Genomic DNA, 15818 nt, shown 5'->3' on the forward strand with positions numbered 1-15818 from the left:
TTTTTCCTCCTCCTCTAGGGTGTATTTATAGGCTTTGGAATGCCTAAGAACCCTCAAAATTGGCCTTTTCCGAATTGGACTAAACTTGAGCTCGGCAGGAACACACCCATGTGACACGCTCGTGTGCGATTACTTCAGGTCGTGCTCAAGCCTATTAGAATGGCACGGGCGTGTGTTATACCCGTGTGAGTCGTGCTTCAATTCTGCCAAATTGACACGGCCGTGTGGTCTGCCCGTGTGAGGAAGTCCAGGCCGTGTTGATTTTGTAAGTTGGCCCATTTTCTCCGTTTTTGGCCCGTTTCTCGTTCCTTTCACTCTCCTATGCTCGCCTAAGTATAAAACATGAAATTAAGGCATTAGAGGCATCGGATTCACCAATTCTAAGGAGAAATCATCCATAAAATGTGTTAAGCATGGGATAAAAATATGTATAAATAACGATTTATCAGCTCTTCGCCATAAGTCATGTCCGGATGAATCTCAACCTCTATCGGTGCAATCACTTGCGACGGGTCTGATCTATATCGACGTAACATGGATACGTGAAACACGTCGTGAATCTTTTCCAACTCTGGTGGCAAAGCCAATTGATAGACAACCGGTCCTACTCCCTCGATAACCTCATAAGGTCCTATGAAACGAGGACTCAACTTGCCTCTTCTACCAAATCTGAGGACTTTCCTCCACGGGGATACTTTCAAAAATACCTTATCACCGACTTGAAACTCAATTTCCTTTCGTTTCAAATCCGCGTAGGATTTCTGTCTATCCGAGGTAGCCTTCAAGCAATCACGAATCACTTTAACTTTCTCTTCAGTCTCTTTGATTAAATTGACCCCGTGAATCTGTCTCTCTCTGAGCTCAGTTCAATATAAGGGCGTTCGACACTTTCGCCCATACAAAGCCTCACAAGGCACCAGTTTCAAACTTGTCTGATAACTATTGTTGTAGGTGAATTCAACCAATGGCAAGTACCTTTCCTGACTGCCTTGAAACTCGAGAATATAACACCGCAACATGTCTTCTAAAATCTGAATCACTTTTTCCAACTGGCCGTCGGTTTGCGGGTGAAATGCTGTGCTAAAACTCAACTTTGTTTCCAATTCCTCTTGTAACATTTTTCCAAAACCTCGAGGTAAATCTCGGGTCTCTATCTGAAATAATTGACATGGGCACTACGTGTAGTCTCACAATCTCGGAAACATACAATTCAGCCAATCTCTCAAGGGAGTAGTCGGTACGCACTGGTATAAAATGTGCCGACTTTAATAGCCTATCCTCAACAACCCGAACAATATCTTTTTTCTTCAGGGTTATCGGCAAACCCGTCACAAAATCCATGGTAATCCGATCCCACTTCCACTCAAGAACCGTTATAGGCTGAAATAGTCCCGAAGGTACTTAGTGTTCAGCCTTCAATTGCTGACACACAAGACACTTGGAAATGAACTCTAAAATATCTCTTTTTTTTATCCCTGATCACCAATACATTTTTTTCAGATCGTTGTATATTTTTACACTGCCCGGGCCCGGGTGGATAGACAAACAACCACTATGTACCTCTCGCAGAATCTTCTGAATAAGCTCATTGCCCTTGGGTACAAAAACTCTATTTTTTAACATTAAACATCCATCAACACCAATACGAAACTCGGATTCATATTCCGTCTCACACTAAGTAATCTTAGCTTGCAACTCCTTATCATATTTCTGAGCATCACGGATCTCTTGTAAAAATGTCGATCTAGCTCTCAACTCTGCTAGGACCGAACCATCACTAGATATAGCCAACTGATTAATCATGGCTCTCAATGCGAACAATGACTTTCTACTCAAGGCGTAGGAAACTACATTCGCCTTTCCCAAGTAATAGTCAATTATCAGCTTATAATCCTTTATTAGCTCTAGCCACCTTCGTTGCCGTAGATTCAATTCCTTCTGCGTTATTAAATACTTGAGACTTTTGTGATCGATGAATACTCAGCATTTCTCTCCATACAAATGGTGTCTCTAAATCTTCAAAGCGAACACGATGAAGACCAACTCTAGATCGTGCGTCAAGTAATTTTTCTCATGTGGCTTTAGCTGTCTTAAGGCATAGGCTATAACCTTGCCTTCTTGCATAAGCACGCACCCCAAACCATTCAATGAGGCATTGCTATATATCACAAATTTCTTACCCGACTCCGGTTGCACTGACATTGGGGCTTCGGTAACAAAGCATTTAATTGCTCGAAACTCTGTTGGCACTTTTCTGTCCATTTGAACTTGACATCTTTTTGCAGTAGTCTTGTCATTGGGGTAGCTATCATAAAGAATCTGTTTACAAACCGCCTATAGTATCCGGCCAAACACAAAAAGCTTCGGACCGCTATCACATTCTTTGGCGGTTTCCATTCAACAATGGCCGAGATTTTGCTTGGGTCAACTCTAATTCCGTCACCCGATACAATGTATCCTAAAAATCCAACCTCCTTAAGCCAGAATTCGCTCTTACTGAACTTGGCATACAATTGTTTGTCTCTCAAGGTCTGTAATATAATCCTCAAATACTTTGCGTGCTCACTCTCACCACGCGAGTAAATCCGTATGTCATCGATAAAGACTACCACGAACTTATCCAAATACGGTTAAAAAATGTAATTCATCAAATACACAAACACTGCCAGGGCATTAGTCAAACCAAAGGGCATGACGAGGAATTCATAATGCCCGTATCTTGTCCGAAACTCAGTCTTCGGTACATCTTGCTCCTTCACCCTTAACTAGTAGTATCCTGACCTCAGGTCAATCTTGGAAAATAACAGTGGCTCCTTTTAACTGATCAAACAGACCATCAATCCTTGGCAAAGGATACTTGTTATTCACTATTAACTTATTGAGCTGTCTATAGTCGATACATAACCTCATCGACCCATCTTTCTTTTTTACAAAGAGCACCAGAGCACTCTACGGGGAAAGGTTCGGTCTTGCAAAGCCCTTGTTAATTAACTCTTGTAGTTGAGCTTTCAACTCCTTTAACTCCGTTGGATCCATCCTATACGAAGCAATCGAGATGGATGTCGTACCGGGGACCAACTCGATTCCAAACTTAACTTCCCTCGCTAGAGGTAATTCGGGTAATTACTCCAGAAACAGGTCTATAAACTCACAAACCATTGGTACCGTTTCAATCTTCAACTCAAACATTTGAGTATTCAGCACCAAAGCTAGGTAAGCTTTATGTCCTTTTCTCAAATATTTCTCAACAGTGAAAGGCGATACTATTACAGGCAAATTATTCGACTCATCTGGTCCAACCCGAAAAACAATTCCGTCTTCACATTTCAACTCAATAGCTTTTCTCCCACAGTCCACTATAACACTATGAGAAGTCAACCAATCCATCCCAAGGATTACATCAAATTCATTAAATGGCAGTAACATCAAGCTAGCTAGAAAACAATGATATTTAATTGTTAAAGGACAATTTTTACATACTTGGTCTACTAGCACATGTCTGCCTAAAAAGTTGGAAACTTTTACCACAAACTCAGTGGACTCTACTAATATGTTCATACGAGGTATGAATTCCATACAAATATAGGAGTGGGTAGACCCCAGATCAATTAAAGCAACGACAGATATATCATGGATAGAAAAGGTACCCATAATCATGTCAGGAGACTCTGCCTCTTCACGGGCACAAATAGCGTAAGTCCTTGCAGGCGCTCTACCTTCGGACCTCACTGCAGCATCTCTTGGCACACCTCTACTAGTAATCTCGCTTCCAGGGTTCTTTTGTGGTCTACCCCTCAAAGGATCACTACTTGCCCTCACTTATTGCTTTTTCTTTCTCTCTTCCATTTCAGGATAGTCTAAGATGAAGTGGTCCAATAACCCACATTTGAAGCACCCTCTTTCTTTACCTTGGCACTAACCGAAATGGCGTCTACCACATTGCGAACATTCTAGCCTGTTTGGCCGAGCACTGCTGACACTTACGACAAAAATAGTCTGGGCTCTAGAAGTCGTGTTCTGCTGGTTCTTGTTTCTATTCGAAAACTCCATCGAAGCATTCAATCGGGTAGAGAATTCCTTAAATTTTTTAGATAAAGACTAATGCGATTTCCCTATCTGTCTTTTTCTTGAATCCCGCGACTCAATAACTGCCTTTCTCCTCTCTTTAACCAACTCTTCTGCCTTACATGCTCTCTCAACGAGCTTTACAAATTCTCTTAGCTCTAAAATACGAACAAATACTAGGATATCCTTATTTAGACCATCCTCAGACCTTTTACACATGGTAGCTTCAGTGGGTACACACTCTAGCGCATACTTGTTGAGTTTCACAAATTCACATTCATACTCGGTCACAGTCTTACTACCTTGCTCCAGCTCTAGAAATTTCTTCCTTTTCTGGTTTATGAACCTCTGGCTAATACACTTCTTTCGGAACTCTTCCTGGAAGAATTCCCAAGTTACTCTCTCTCTTGGTAACACAGACACGAGAGTGTTTCACCACTGGTAGGCTGAATCTCGTAGAAGCGATAAGCACATTTCACACACTCCTCACGTGTGCACGACAGTTCATCAAATACCCTGATGGTATTCTCTAACCAAAACTCTGCTTTCTCCGGGTCGTCATCTAAGTTAGCCCAAAATTCTTCGGCCCTTTACTTCCTAATCTTATCTACCGGAGGCTTCTCCCTCTTGATCAAGTCTGCGCCTTGCGGAGCTACTGGGACATACTGAAGAATCGGAGGAGGTGGGGGATGTGAAGTGTTCAGATTCACATGAATGAACTTTGTATACCAAGCATCCATCATTTGGAGATAGGCTCCTCTAGCCCCTCCACCTTGGCCCATAGCCAAGGGCTCACTCTCAACTGGCGCGGTCCCTTCGGCAGGAGCCAGTACGTTACTCTCCACGTCATCCGCCATAACTCTATCAGGGTCCATTTACTATATGAAAATACAATTTATAATCATCAGAAATCACCACACTATCAATATACCATTATGGCATGTATAGCTAGACTCGTACTCTCGCTAGGTTAGTCCTAAAACTGACTAAACCATAGCTTTGATACCACTAAATGTAACACCCCATACCCGTAACCCCCACCTAAATGGAATACGAGGTATTACCTAACTTGATCTCATGCATACAAACGTTCCCCAAGTTACCAAGACTTGGTCCACTTTAGAAATTTTTCAATTTCTACTTTAAACTTTTTATTATGGGCCTACGAGCCCCAAATCGACTATTGAAAACTATTCGGGATCAACCCGGGTCCATAAACCATCTATAGAAAATTTAACTTTGAAACACGGCACACGCCCATGTGGCCATTTCAACATGGTTGTGTTGATGACCCGTGTGGTTCACACGGCCTAAGCAATACAGGGACACGCCCGTGTCCTCCACCCATGTGGAAAGAATTCTAAATACATACCTACAGGGGTTTTCACACGGCCATGACACACTCGTGTCCCTGGCCCGTGTCCTTCACACGGCCATGACACGCACGTGTCCTAGCCCATGTGCAAAAACATGGACATTCTGTTTCTGATGTCAGCATCTCTATAATGTCACACAGCCAAGACACACGCCCGTGTGCTAGGCCGTGTCCCTCACACAGCTGAGACACACGGCATGCTTCTGCCATTGTGTTTACTATCATGCATACTGTCTTAAAATTTTTACGTGCAGGAGACACACGGCCACACCACACACCCATAGGGCAGACCGTGTGTCTACCCGTGTGGACAATATAAGGCTATTTACCAAGCCTTTTTGCCACCCTTACTTACACAACCTACACAAAAGTAACCAAAACTAATATAAGACTATCTCATGCAACCAAATCAACCATAATAGACGACATTCCATTTGTGCATTTCACTCACCTATGAAAATAACATCTTTGTATATAAATCAAAATGAATGCTAGCCATCATTCAAGGCTTAATACAAAATGAAGGGTTTCCAACCCAAGCCAACACATTCGACCAATTCTCAATGACACAAAAATAGTCATGTCTAAGCCCTATACATGCTATATTCAAAAATATAAATCAAACTATACTGAATGCTTTGATTGATAGTGTGATCGATATCTTTGACTTTTGTTGATCCTTGAGCTAGATAGACGGCACTATAAGAAAATGAAAAAGGAGAGGGAGTAAGCATAAAGCTTAGTAAGTTGCACATAAATAAATATACAACATAACTTTACCATTCATCAACAAGTATCATAATACACAAGTGGCATAAGCAATAATTACTCATCAATATTCAATACACCTCATATAGCATATATTGAGTTCACATTTCATACATTCCATATAGGTACTTGTGTCACTCACAACACAGTTAAACTTTCCTTGTTAACTTGAAATCTTGCTTTCACTGTTGAACCATTTGGAACATTATCGAATACTCATTTAGCCTCAAACATGTGGTTAGGTACTGATGCCATGTCCCAGACATGGTCTTACACAAGTTCTGACATATCTGTGCCGATGCCATGTCCCAGACATGGTCTTACACTGACACATCTCATAGCCGATGCATGTCCCAGATATGTCTTACACTGGCTTACATCTCGAGGCCAATGCATATCCCAGACATGTCTTACACTAGCAATCGTCTCAATACCGATGCCATGTCCCAGACATGGTCTTACACTGGCTCTTATAATGTAGTTGATGCATGTCCTAGACATGTCTTACACTAGCTCACAATAACCCATATGTTATGGCATGAATATCCTATTTATTTCCTAGGTTCAAACGGGAACTCTACTATCTCGATTACCATCAGGTTTTCTCAATTCCACAATCAACCAGTTCATGCTATATTAAATTCAAGTACAATTCAACCCATACATTAACATTGTAGTTGTATTATTTACATACAACTTGCCTCGGATTACAACATGTGGCGACTAGTCGATTTAATCGATTTGCTTGGCTTTCCCCTAGTCTAGGTTCGGATCCGGTATTTCTTGATCTATAATAGCAAAATGTCCTTATTTAGTCACTAATTAAAATTAGGCAATAAAAAATCCATATCTTTGGTAAAATGACCATTTTGCCCCTAGACTTTAACAAAATGACCATTTTACCCTTAGGCTCAAAAATTAATTTTTATCGAGTTTCTTCATATCTTAAGCCTATCCAAACCCTTTTTACTCTTATAGAAACTCCAAATTCCCACTATTCCATATACTTAACATCTATTTTACAACTTATACAATATAGTCCTTTTAGATGTTTTCATACTAACACCTTTCACAAAAGTTGTTCATAACACACCCAAGACTTATTTTCTTCCATAAAAACTCAGCAAACATTACAAAATATTTAATGGAAAAACCTTAAAATCTTAATCATTTTGTGAAATAGTACCCTCATTTGAAAGCTTATGCTTCAAGGGTCTTAAAAATGCAAAAATCATCAACAAAGGGTATAGAAATCACTTACTTCTAGAGATGATAAGTTGCTGAAAATTTCAAACTTCCAAACTCCTCTATTGGCTGATATTTTCAGTTAAGAAGAAAGAATAGGTGAAAAAGATGAAGGCTAGGCACTTAGGGTATTATTTTATCACATAATATGACATCACGTACCTAACATTTTGACCATTCACTCTTCTTTGTCTCATAGCCGGCCAAGCTCTTTCAAAAGGGTCTAATTGCCCTTTAAAGACCCCCAAATTTTATTCTCTAGTATTTGACACTTCTAGCTATCAATTTAGGACTTTTTCATTTTATGCTATTTAGTCTTTTTTCCCAATTGAGCTCACGAACGTCAAAATTAACTCACCAAATTTTTCATACACTAATATAAACATGCAATAACTTTAAAATAATAGTAAAATAATTTATTCGACTTCAGATTCATGGTCTGGATACTACTATTCTGACTAGGCCCTAAATCAGGCTATTACATTTCTCCCTCATTAGGGATTTTCGTCCCTGAAAATCTTACCGATGAATAAGTTTGGGTACAGATCTCTCATTGTCTCCTTGGGTTCCCGTGTGGCTTCTCGACTCCATGTCTCTTCCACAAAACTTTCACGAGTGCTATGCTCTTATTCCTCAAATGTTTGACTTTCCGAGCTAAAATCTTGATCGGCTCTTGATCGTGATATTCGTGTGATAAGTTTTATAAATTTATAATGAGTCGCTCTTGAGCCTAGACGAACCCTTTTTACTCTTATAGCAACTCCAAATTCCCACAATTTCATATACTTAACACCTATTTTACAACTTATGCAATATAGTCCTTTTAGATGTTTTCATGCTAACACCTTTCACAAAAGTTGTTCATAACACACCCAAGACTTATTTTCTTCAATAAAAACTTAGCAAACATTACAAACTCTTTCATGAAAAAACCCTAAACTCTTAATCATTTTGCGAAATAGGACCCTTATTTGAAAGCTTATGCTTCAAGGGTCTCAAAAATGCAAAAATCATCAACAAATAGTATGTAAATCACTTACTTCTAGAGATGATAAGTTGCTAAAAATTTCAAGCTTCCAAACTCCTCTCTTGGATGATATTTTTGGTTAAGAAGAAAGAATAGGTGAAAAAGATGAAGGTTAGGCACTTAGGGTATTATTTTATCACATAATATGACATCACTTACCTAACATTTTGACCATTCACTCTTCTTTGTCTCATGGCCGGGCAAGCTCTTTAAAAAGGGTCTAATTGCCCTTTAAAGACCCCCAAATTTTATTCTCTAGCTATTTGACACTTCTAGCTATCAATTTGGGACTTTTTCATTTTATGCGATTTAGTCATTTTTCCCAATTGAGCTCACGAACGTCAAAATTAACTCACCAAATTTTTCATACACTAATATAAATATGCAATAACTCTAAAATAATAATAAAATAATTTATTCGACTCCAGATTCGTGGTCCCGAGACCACTATTCCGACTAGGCCCTAAATCGGGCTGTTACATGATCTAACAGCAGCCGGATATCTTCGAGATGCTTCGATAGTTACATGTAACTCAACCCATGATTCCACCTATTCAAGTAATATGTTAATTCAAACATATAATAAGCAAACAACATTTATTTTACTAACTACATATTATTATCAAATGATTTTTACTTTGTAACCAATGGGAACGTGTATAAGTCATTCACTCGGGGACATAGAAATGATAGTCGTCATTACGCCCATGATTGCAGCAGGAGCAGGCAACCACTAATTGACATCTTATAAAGTTCTGTCTCCCGATACAACTCTCAATACAACGTGGCCAACACGGTTGATTCTCAACTTAGTCGTCCGCATTTTTTAAAGTCGACTAGGTATAGTAGCCACTTTATGTGTGCTATATTTCGAGATTTATCAAACATTAGTATGTCCTGAATTAACCTTAGAATGAATGCTCGGCATATTGTTCTTTACCGTCATTGGGCATGTTCAGAAGAAGATATTTGAAATTTGGTTTCCAACCACTTCATATCTAACTGACCACCTTGAAACTTATTTGGCACCTTCCCCAAAAATGCCTTGCAAAGGTCCTCTTCACTGGGACCAACGGACCCATCCATTGGTAAACCGAGTTGTAAAGCTATGTCCTATCGAGCCTCCATCTTTCCACCAACGCACTGATGAGTGTGGGATCAAGTTTGCATTCCTCGAGCATATGAGACGCATGCAAGAATCCTACATCTTGCAAGTAACGACGAATTTTGGTGTCTAGGCTCTTGGACAAGTTATGTATGAAACCTTCCAAAACACAATCATCTACCTATTTACATCGAAAAATAAATTAATTTTAAAATATTTTAAAAAATAAAAAACTTTAAATTTAACTTAATTGAAAGTAACAAAATTTAAAATTTTGTCTTACCAGTATTGCTTGGGCGACGGAAATGTGCTTGTCGTCAAAACGAATTAGAGAGCTTGTCATTTCTTGAAAATTTAATCGAAATGAATAACATACGAAATAATTAAATAAAACTATAATATTTTTAAACAAGTATATTGTAAAATTTAGAACAAAACTTGAGAAAATTGAGAGAGTTGAGAGTTTAGAAAGAATAGAGAGAGTTGGATTTGAATGAAAAGAATAAAAAATGACCTGGTATTTATACGGAAAAAAAATTACCATTGGCCCTTAAAAAATTTTACTATTGCCAACATTCAAAAAGCCGTTGGGGAAATGACATTTAGAGGAAAGTGCGTCTAGCTAGGTGTGCTTTCACACACTCTAAAAATAACCTATTTCCCAAATTTAAAAAAACGACATAAATGCCTAATTTAGCATAAATTTTTACTTATATTTTTTTATTCTTCATGTTGATTTTGCAATTTGTATTTAATGTTTATGGCCATTCCTCTCAATAACATCGTTTCTAAGATCCGAACTTGTGTATTCTTAAAGAATGCAATGTGCCTTATTGTAACTAAATCTTGTTGGTTGGATGCGCTTTTATACTCTCTATCCAAAAATGATCTACTTCCCAAATTTCAAAAAAAAAAAGACATAAATGTCTAATTTAATATAAATTTTTACTTATATTTTTTTATTCTTCATGTTGATTTTACAATTTGTATTTAATGTATATTGTCGTTCCTCTCAATAACATAGCTTCTAAGGTATGGTATGAAGTTATGTATTATTGAAGAATGCAAGCCTTTCTGCACCCAAACCTTAGGTGGTTTTACTTATTATTTTTAATAAGAATATTATACATTTGTTGCATATACCATTAGCAGTTCATTGTAAATTTATAATTTACACGACCTTTGAAATTTCTCCCACACCTGATGTTACTTCGCCTTTAAGCTCGTCATCATCATCTTGAGCTACTTTGGTTGCTGGTGTCTCCTCAGTATGTGTCGGATCGTGCTGTTGAATTACCAGCACCGACGATAAAACACGGTGACTCGATGAGGCCAACAAGTCTCCTACAGGTCCTAATTCCGGATGCTCGACTTGGTGGTCTGCTAATTTTGCCACCATAGGTGATGGAAACCTCCCTTTCCCGACAACTATGAGATCATAATCCCCACATTGTCCCAGTCCTAACACATCATCAATGATGTTACTTGCTGTCTTCTCTGTATACTCCACCATTCCATCCCATTTACTTTTGAATTCTGCTATTACAGCCACATCTAATTCCTGTTTTAACCAAAAAAAAAAAAACATTTTCTTAGCATAACCCAATTATCGGCATTACAAGATGTTAAAACGCTCAACAAACTTAATATTATCTTCTGTCAGAGTTTTATCTCTGCTGAGAACTCTAACGAATTCACAAAATTAAAACATTTTTTATGCTTAAATAGACGGAATATATATTATTGATAAGGAGTGTGTTACCAGTAGAGCTAGCACTCGAGACGTTTCTACTCTATAAATTTGTTTGGAGACAGTACTCTAGTATGTCTTGATTTTTGAATCTCTAGGACCCTCGGGAGAGCCGACGTAGGTCAAAACAATATAATAAAAATAGTTAAAAGGACTTGCCTTCTCTTTTTCAGGGTTCAATTTGGCAATGCAGAAGCTATAATTCTTTTCATTCGACTTGCTTGCTGAAGGTCTCAACAATACACCATTTCTTTCCGATCCTTCGTTTTCGACGAACCTTACAACGGTCACTTTCACTGCTGGGTGCTCAGCCATTCTACCACCTAACTCCAAAGCCTCACGATCATCAGCTCCACCAAAAAATAATATGCAAACACTTTGAGCTGTAGTAGTGGCAGTGGGCCCAGGGGTCTGGGCTCCGTTCCCGAACCCACGGTCCACGAGCACTGCCACTGAACATGGTGCGTTCTTTAGCACCCTTTGGTTAACCAGTCTCCACCCGTGGCCCACATTTTCTACCGTCTGCTCATAACCTTCTCCCCTCCATTGTTGTTTGTGGAAAGGCAAAACGATCATCGTCACCTTTTTGGTCTCGGCCACATGGCAAATATCCTCGTGAATGGTAGACAATGCAGAGATGGCTGTTGTGGGTCTGACCGAGACTCGACCCAGTTGACTGTAGGCTTGGAAAGCTCCAGTAACTCGGTCGTGCCACACACCCCTTCGAAGTCTGTTAATGAAAGGAAGTCCATTCCTCCGAGCACGATGGACCATGATGATTGAAGAAGAACGTTCGGTGAGTTCCACAAGGTGCATAATAAAAAGTTTGAGTTGGGATTTTTTGGTACTTCGTGTTGACTCAATGAGGGTGATTATGGAGGGTACGTTGCCAAGGCCATGGAGGCAAGCCAAGATCCTAAGCTCCTGTTTTGACTCATCGGTGTTGGTCAAGTCACGTAATTTCCGGTGAGTAAGGGCGGACGAACCACGAGCCGGTTTGTAAATAGCCATAACGGTTGGGGTTGTGATAAAGGTGGTGACGAGCGCCATTAGAATAAGTATAGCAAAAACCTCATCATTAAGTACCTGCAAAGTCCAACACCATTAATCGTAGACATTAAAGAAAATGTTGTATAAAATGGGTCCCATTTTGTCCTAAAGCCTCCTTGGTCGTGGGAATGGAAAATTTTATTTTAACCTATTTTTTTTATTAATATTATGATATCAACTAGTTGAATTAAACTTCACGTTATGTCCAATATATCTTAAATTAAGCTAATTATTGATAAATCAAACACTAACGAAGTCTATATATAACTTATCTCTGACGTGTAGGAGAATTATTTACCATCAATTTTGAAATTTCAGCGCTGTAGAGTGTTAGTCTAAAATGGCAATGGCCGACACAAGGTTGTCAAGAAGGGAGGCAAAGGGTAACTCAAAAATCTCAACTTTGTAATACAAGTCCCACTTACGTGTGCTTATAAATTATGTAAAAGAAAAACATGACATCATGACATGTACTGAGAAGAAATTAAAAACAAAATACATAGTGTGTCTGGTTCCGAATTTAGAGGATCGGCAAAGCTTTAGATTTAGGTTCTTGAATGTGATGAAAATATATCATAATCAGGGCAAAAAAAGAAAAACTGTCAAAATAAAATTTTAAAAGTTAATTTATTTTATTTTTTTTAAAAAACATAACTTTTTATTGAAAAAAAATATTAGTTCTACGATTAAAATTGATTATTTCTTTAAAATTTTTTATTATCGATCTTAATAATATTATCTTTAATATTTGAAAATTGTTAATTAAAAAGAATAAATTTTAATTATAAATAAATTAAATTAATTTATTTGTAATTTATTGATCAATTTTAGTAGAATCAAAATATTTTCTATGTCCATTTTGCACTCCATAAAGATTAAACCTTTCAGAGTTTATTATTGTTTATCTTAATAATATCATTTCTAATGTTCATATCTAAGTCCTCTCTATAATAATTGCAATTGTTGGTATTTATATAAGATATTATATAACTACTTATATAATTTATATATGGATTCTCCTAAAATTTATTCTGATTAGTAAATTTAAATTTATTATTTACTTTTTTTAAAAAATAAATATGATTATTACTTAAAAATGAAAAAAAAAGTAATAAAAATATTATTAAATAAAGAATAATGCGCACTCACCTGCTTCTCCTTGCCGATGTTGAGGACGATGAGTTCAACCAAGCCTTTTGTATTCATCAAAACGCCAAGCGCCAACGACTCTCTCACCGCCATTCTAAACATCAGAGCCACCGCAAATGTCCCTATAATTTTGCCCGCGCAAGCCGTCGATATTACCAGCATCAGTAGTCCCCAAGCCCTCCCACCGCTTATTTTAGCCACGTCGGTTTTCAACCCGCTGGAAGCGAAGTACAGCGGAAGGAGCAGACCCGACACGAAATCTTCAATCCTCTCTATCAATCTCTCTGCAAATTCTCCTTCTTTAGGAATCGTTAGTCCGAAAATAAAGGCACCAAAGATGGAATGGATCCCGATCAGGTCGGTCATGAATCCGGATACCATTACACCAGCTAATGTTAAACAAATATATGCCTCATCGACGACATCTCTTTCGGGTGAGCATCGGCGAGCGACCCATTTCATGGCGGGTCGGATTACGACCATCATAAAAACGACAAAAGCAACACCCGAGAGGAGGACCCATACTGATATTAAGGGGCTTTTCTGTTCACCAGGGCCATCGCCAGCAAGAGCAACGGCTAAAGCTAATAAAATCCATGCAGCGACATCGTTGAATGCGGCGGCTGCCATGGCGATTTCTCCCAATTGCGTTGTTAACAATTTGAGCTCAGCTAATATTCGGGCGAGAACGGGGAAAGCAGTGATGGAGAGCGCGACTCCCATGAAAACAAGAAACTGGCCGAAGCCGACTTTGTCAGCTCCTTCAACGGTTTTTCTAATAACAAAGGCAACGCCTATGCCGCAGATGAATGGAAGGGATATCCCGGAAAGTGCTATGCCGAAGGCTCTCTTGCCTGTTCGACGAATAGAGCTTAAATCCAGCTCGAGACCTACAAGGAAAAGGAAGAAAAGAAGACCAATGCTTGCCACGGTTTCCAGTATGGGCATACTCCATGATGGAAATATCCGATGCAAGTAGTCTTTGTTTCGACCAAAAGCTGAGGGCCCAAGCAGAATTCCCCCCTGAAAACGTAGAATCAATATTCATCATCATAATCATCAAGTTTAATACTAATATAAAGATACATAGAATCCAGATACGTACAACAATTTCAGCAATGACGTTGGGTTGGCGGAGGGGTTTGAGAAGAAAAGCAAGGAAACGGCTAAGGACAAGAATCAAAGTGGTTTGAACTATTAACAATGGGAAGGCAAAATCGAGAGGATTATCACCTTGCCAAGCTCCATTTGATGAAGTCTTAATGGAGGTCACGTTAACACCCATTTTGGGGGGGGGATACTTTGGGTCAATTTAATTTGTTGATCACATGCAGTAATGGTGTGGATGGAGGGAATGAAAGATGAAGAGAGGAAAGCGAGGATTTATAGCAGGGAGCTGAGCATACTGGGTTATACTGTTTAAGCTTGTAAATGTCACGGAGTATGGATGCACATAGCGTAAATTGACTTTCTTTGCATTCATTGTCTTCCGAGGTTAGACTGAAAACGGAAATTCAATCAAATAATAATACTTTTTTATAAAATTATATTGTTTTGAGTACATATCAAATATAAATTCTTATTTAATATATATATTCCTTCTAAACACTTTGTTTTCTTTTTAATTTGCGATTAAAAAGTTTGAAATATTAAAGAAGTTTAATGTTACATATTTCTTAAAATTTGTGAAAATTAATACAGGACTTGGGAATAATTGATCGCCCACCATAGCTTTAAAATGTTGTGATGATTTAATTAAGTGTTCTAAAACCGGTAAGTACTAAAATGTGAATCATTGCATAAAATGTTTACGACACCTTACTCCTTTCTAATCAACATTAAGCTGACGTAAGGCTTTGAAGGAAGATGATGTCACCCACACCACTCCTACCATATATAAATATTCAAACATTCCAAAAACCAATACTAAAACAGATGTTAAAAGAAATTCCTTTATTTCTTTTTATAACTTTATCTCATTCCATTTTATGGGTTTTTTATTGAAATAAATTAAAAAAATTATATACTAAAATAAGTTTTCAGTTCAATTATTTATCAAAATGTGTGGTTTTTTTCATTAGCGCTTATTTGACAAGCAGACTTTTTTTTATATTAAAATATTTTTTTGTTTTTTTAAATAAAATATTATTTTTTATTTTTATTAAAAATATTTAAATTTATATATATAAAAATATGATCAACTGATTAAAATACGGGTAAAAAATACCTGAAAATGGGTCGCGCCTGACAGGTAGGCGAGAATGGACTGTTCCCTGCGCACACA

At 38.0% G+C, this 15818-nt stretch overlaps 1 protein-coding gene across 1 annotated transcript; it reads right to left on the minus strand.

The window, feature by feature from the left end:
• Nucleotides 1–10513: 10513 nt before the first annotated feature.
• On the minus strand, nt 10514–15004 carry LOC107948894 (cation/H(+) antiporter 20). The gene is made up of 4 exons (XM_016883553.2): nt 14640–15004; nt 13535–14557; nt 11495–12421; nt 10514–11146 (listed from the first exon to the last, which is right to left on the minus strand). Exons 1-4 carry the CDS (start codon nt 14817–14819, stop codon nt 10757–10759), a joined length of 2520 nt encoding a protein of 839 aa, XP_016739042.2. The 5' UTR covers nt 14820–15004; the 3' UTR covers nt 10514–10756.
• Nucleotides 15005–15818: the final 814 nt, after the last annotated feature.

This window comes from Gossypium hirsutum, chromosome A04 (genome assembly GCF_007990345.1).
Source record: "Gossypium hirsutum isolate 1008001.06 chromosome A04, Gossypium_hirsutum_v2.1, whole genome shotgun sequence".
Classification (NCBI taxonomy): domain Eukaryota; kingdom Viridiplantae; phylum Streptophyta; class Magnoliopsida; order Malvales; family Malvaceae; genus Gossypium; species Gossypium hirsutum.

Bases quoted from the DNA above. Each gene is read 5' to 3' on its own strand.
- LOC107948894 (XM_016883553.2), bottom strand. From the start codon at position 14,819: ATGGGTGTTAACGTGACCTCCATTAAGACTTCATCAAATGGAGCTTGG. The intron at 14,558-14,639 runs GTACGTATCTGG...CTACGTTTTCAG, and splicing joins ACGTCATTGCTGAAATTGTT to GGGGGAATTCTGCTTGGGCC. The intron at 11,147-11,494 runs GCAAGTCCTTTT...TGGTTAAAACAG, and splicing joins TGAACCCTGAAAAAGAGAAG to GAATTAGATGTGGCTGTAAT.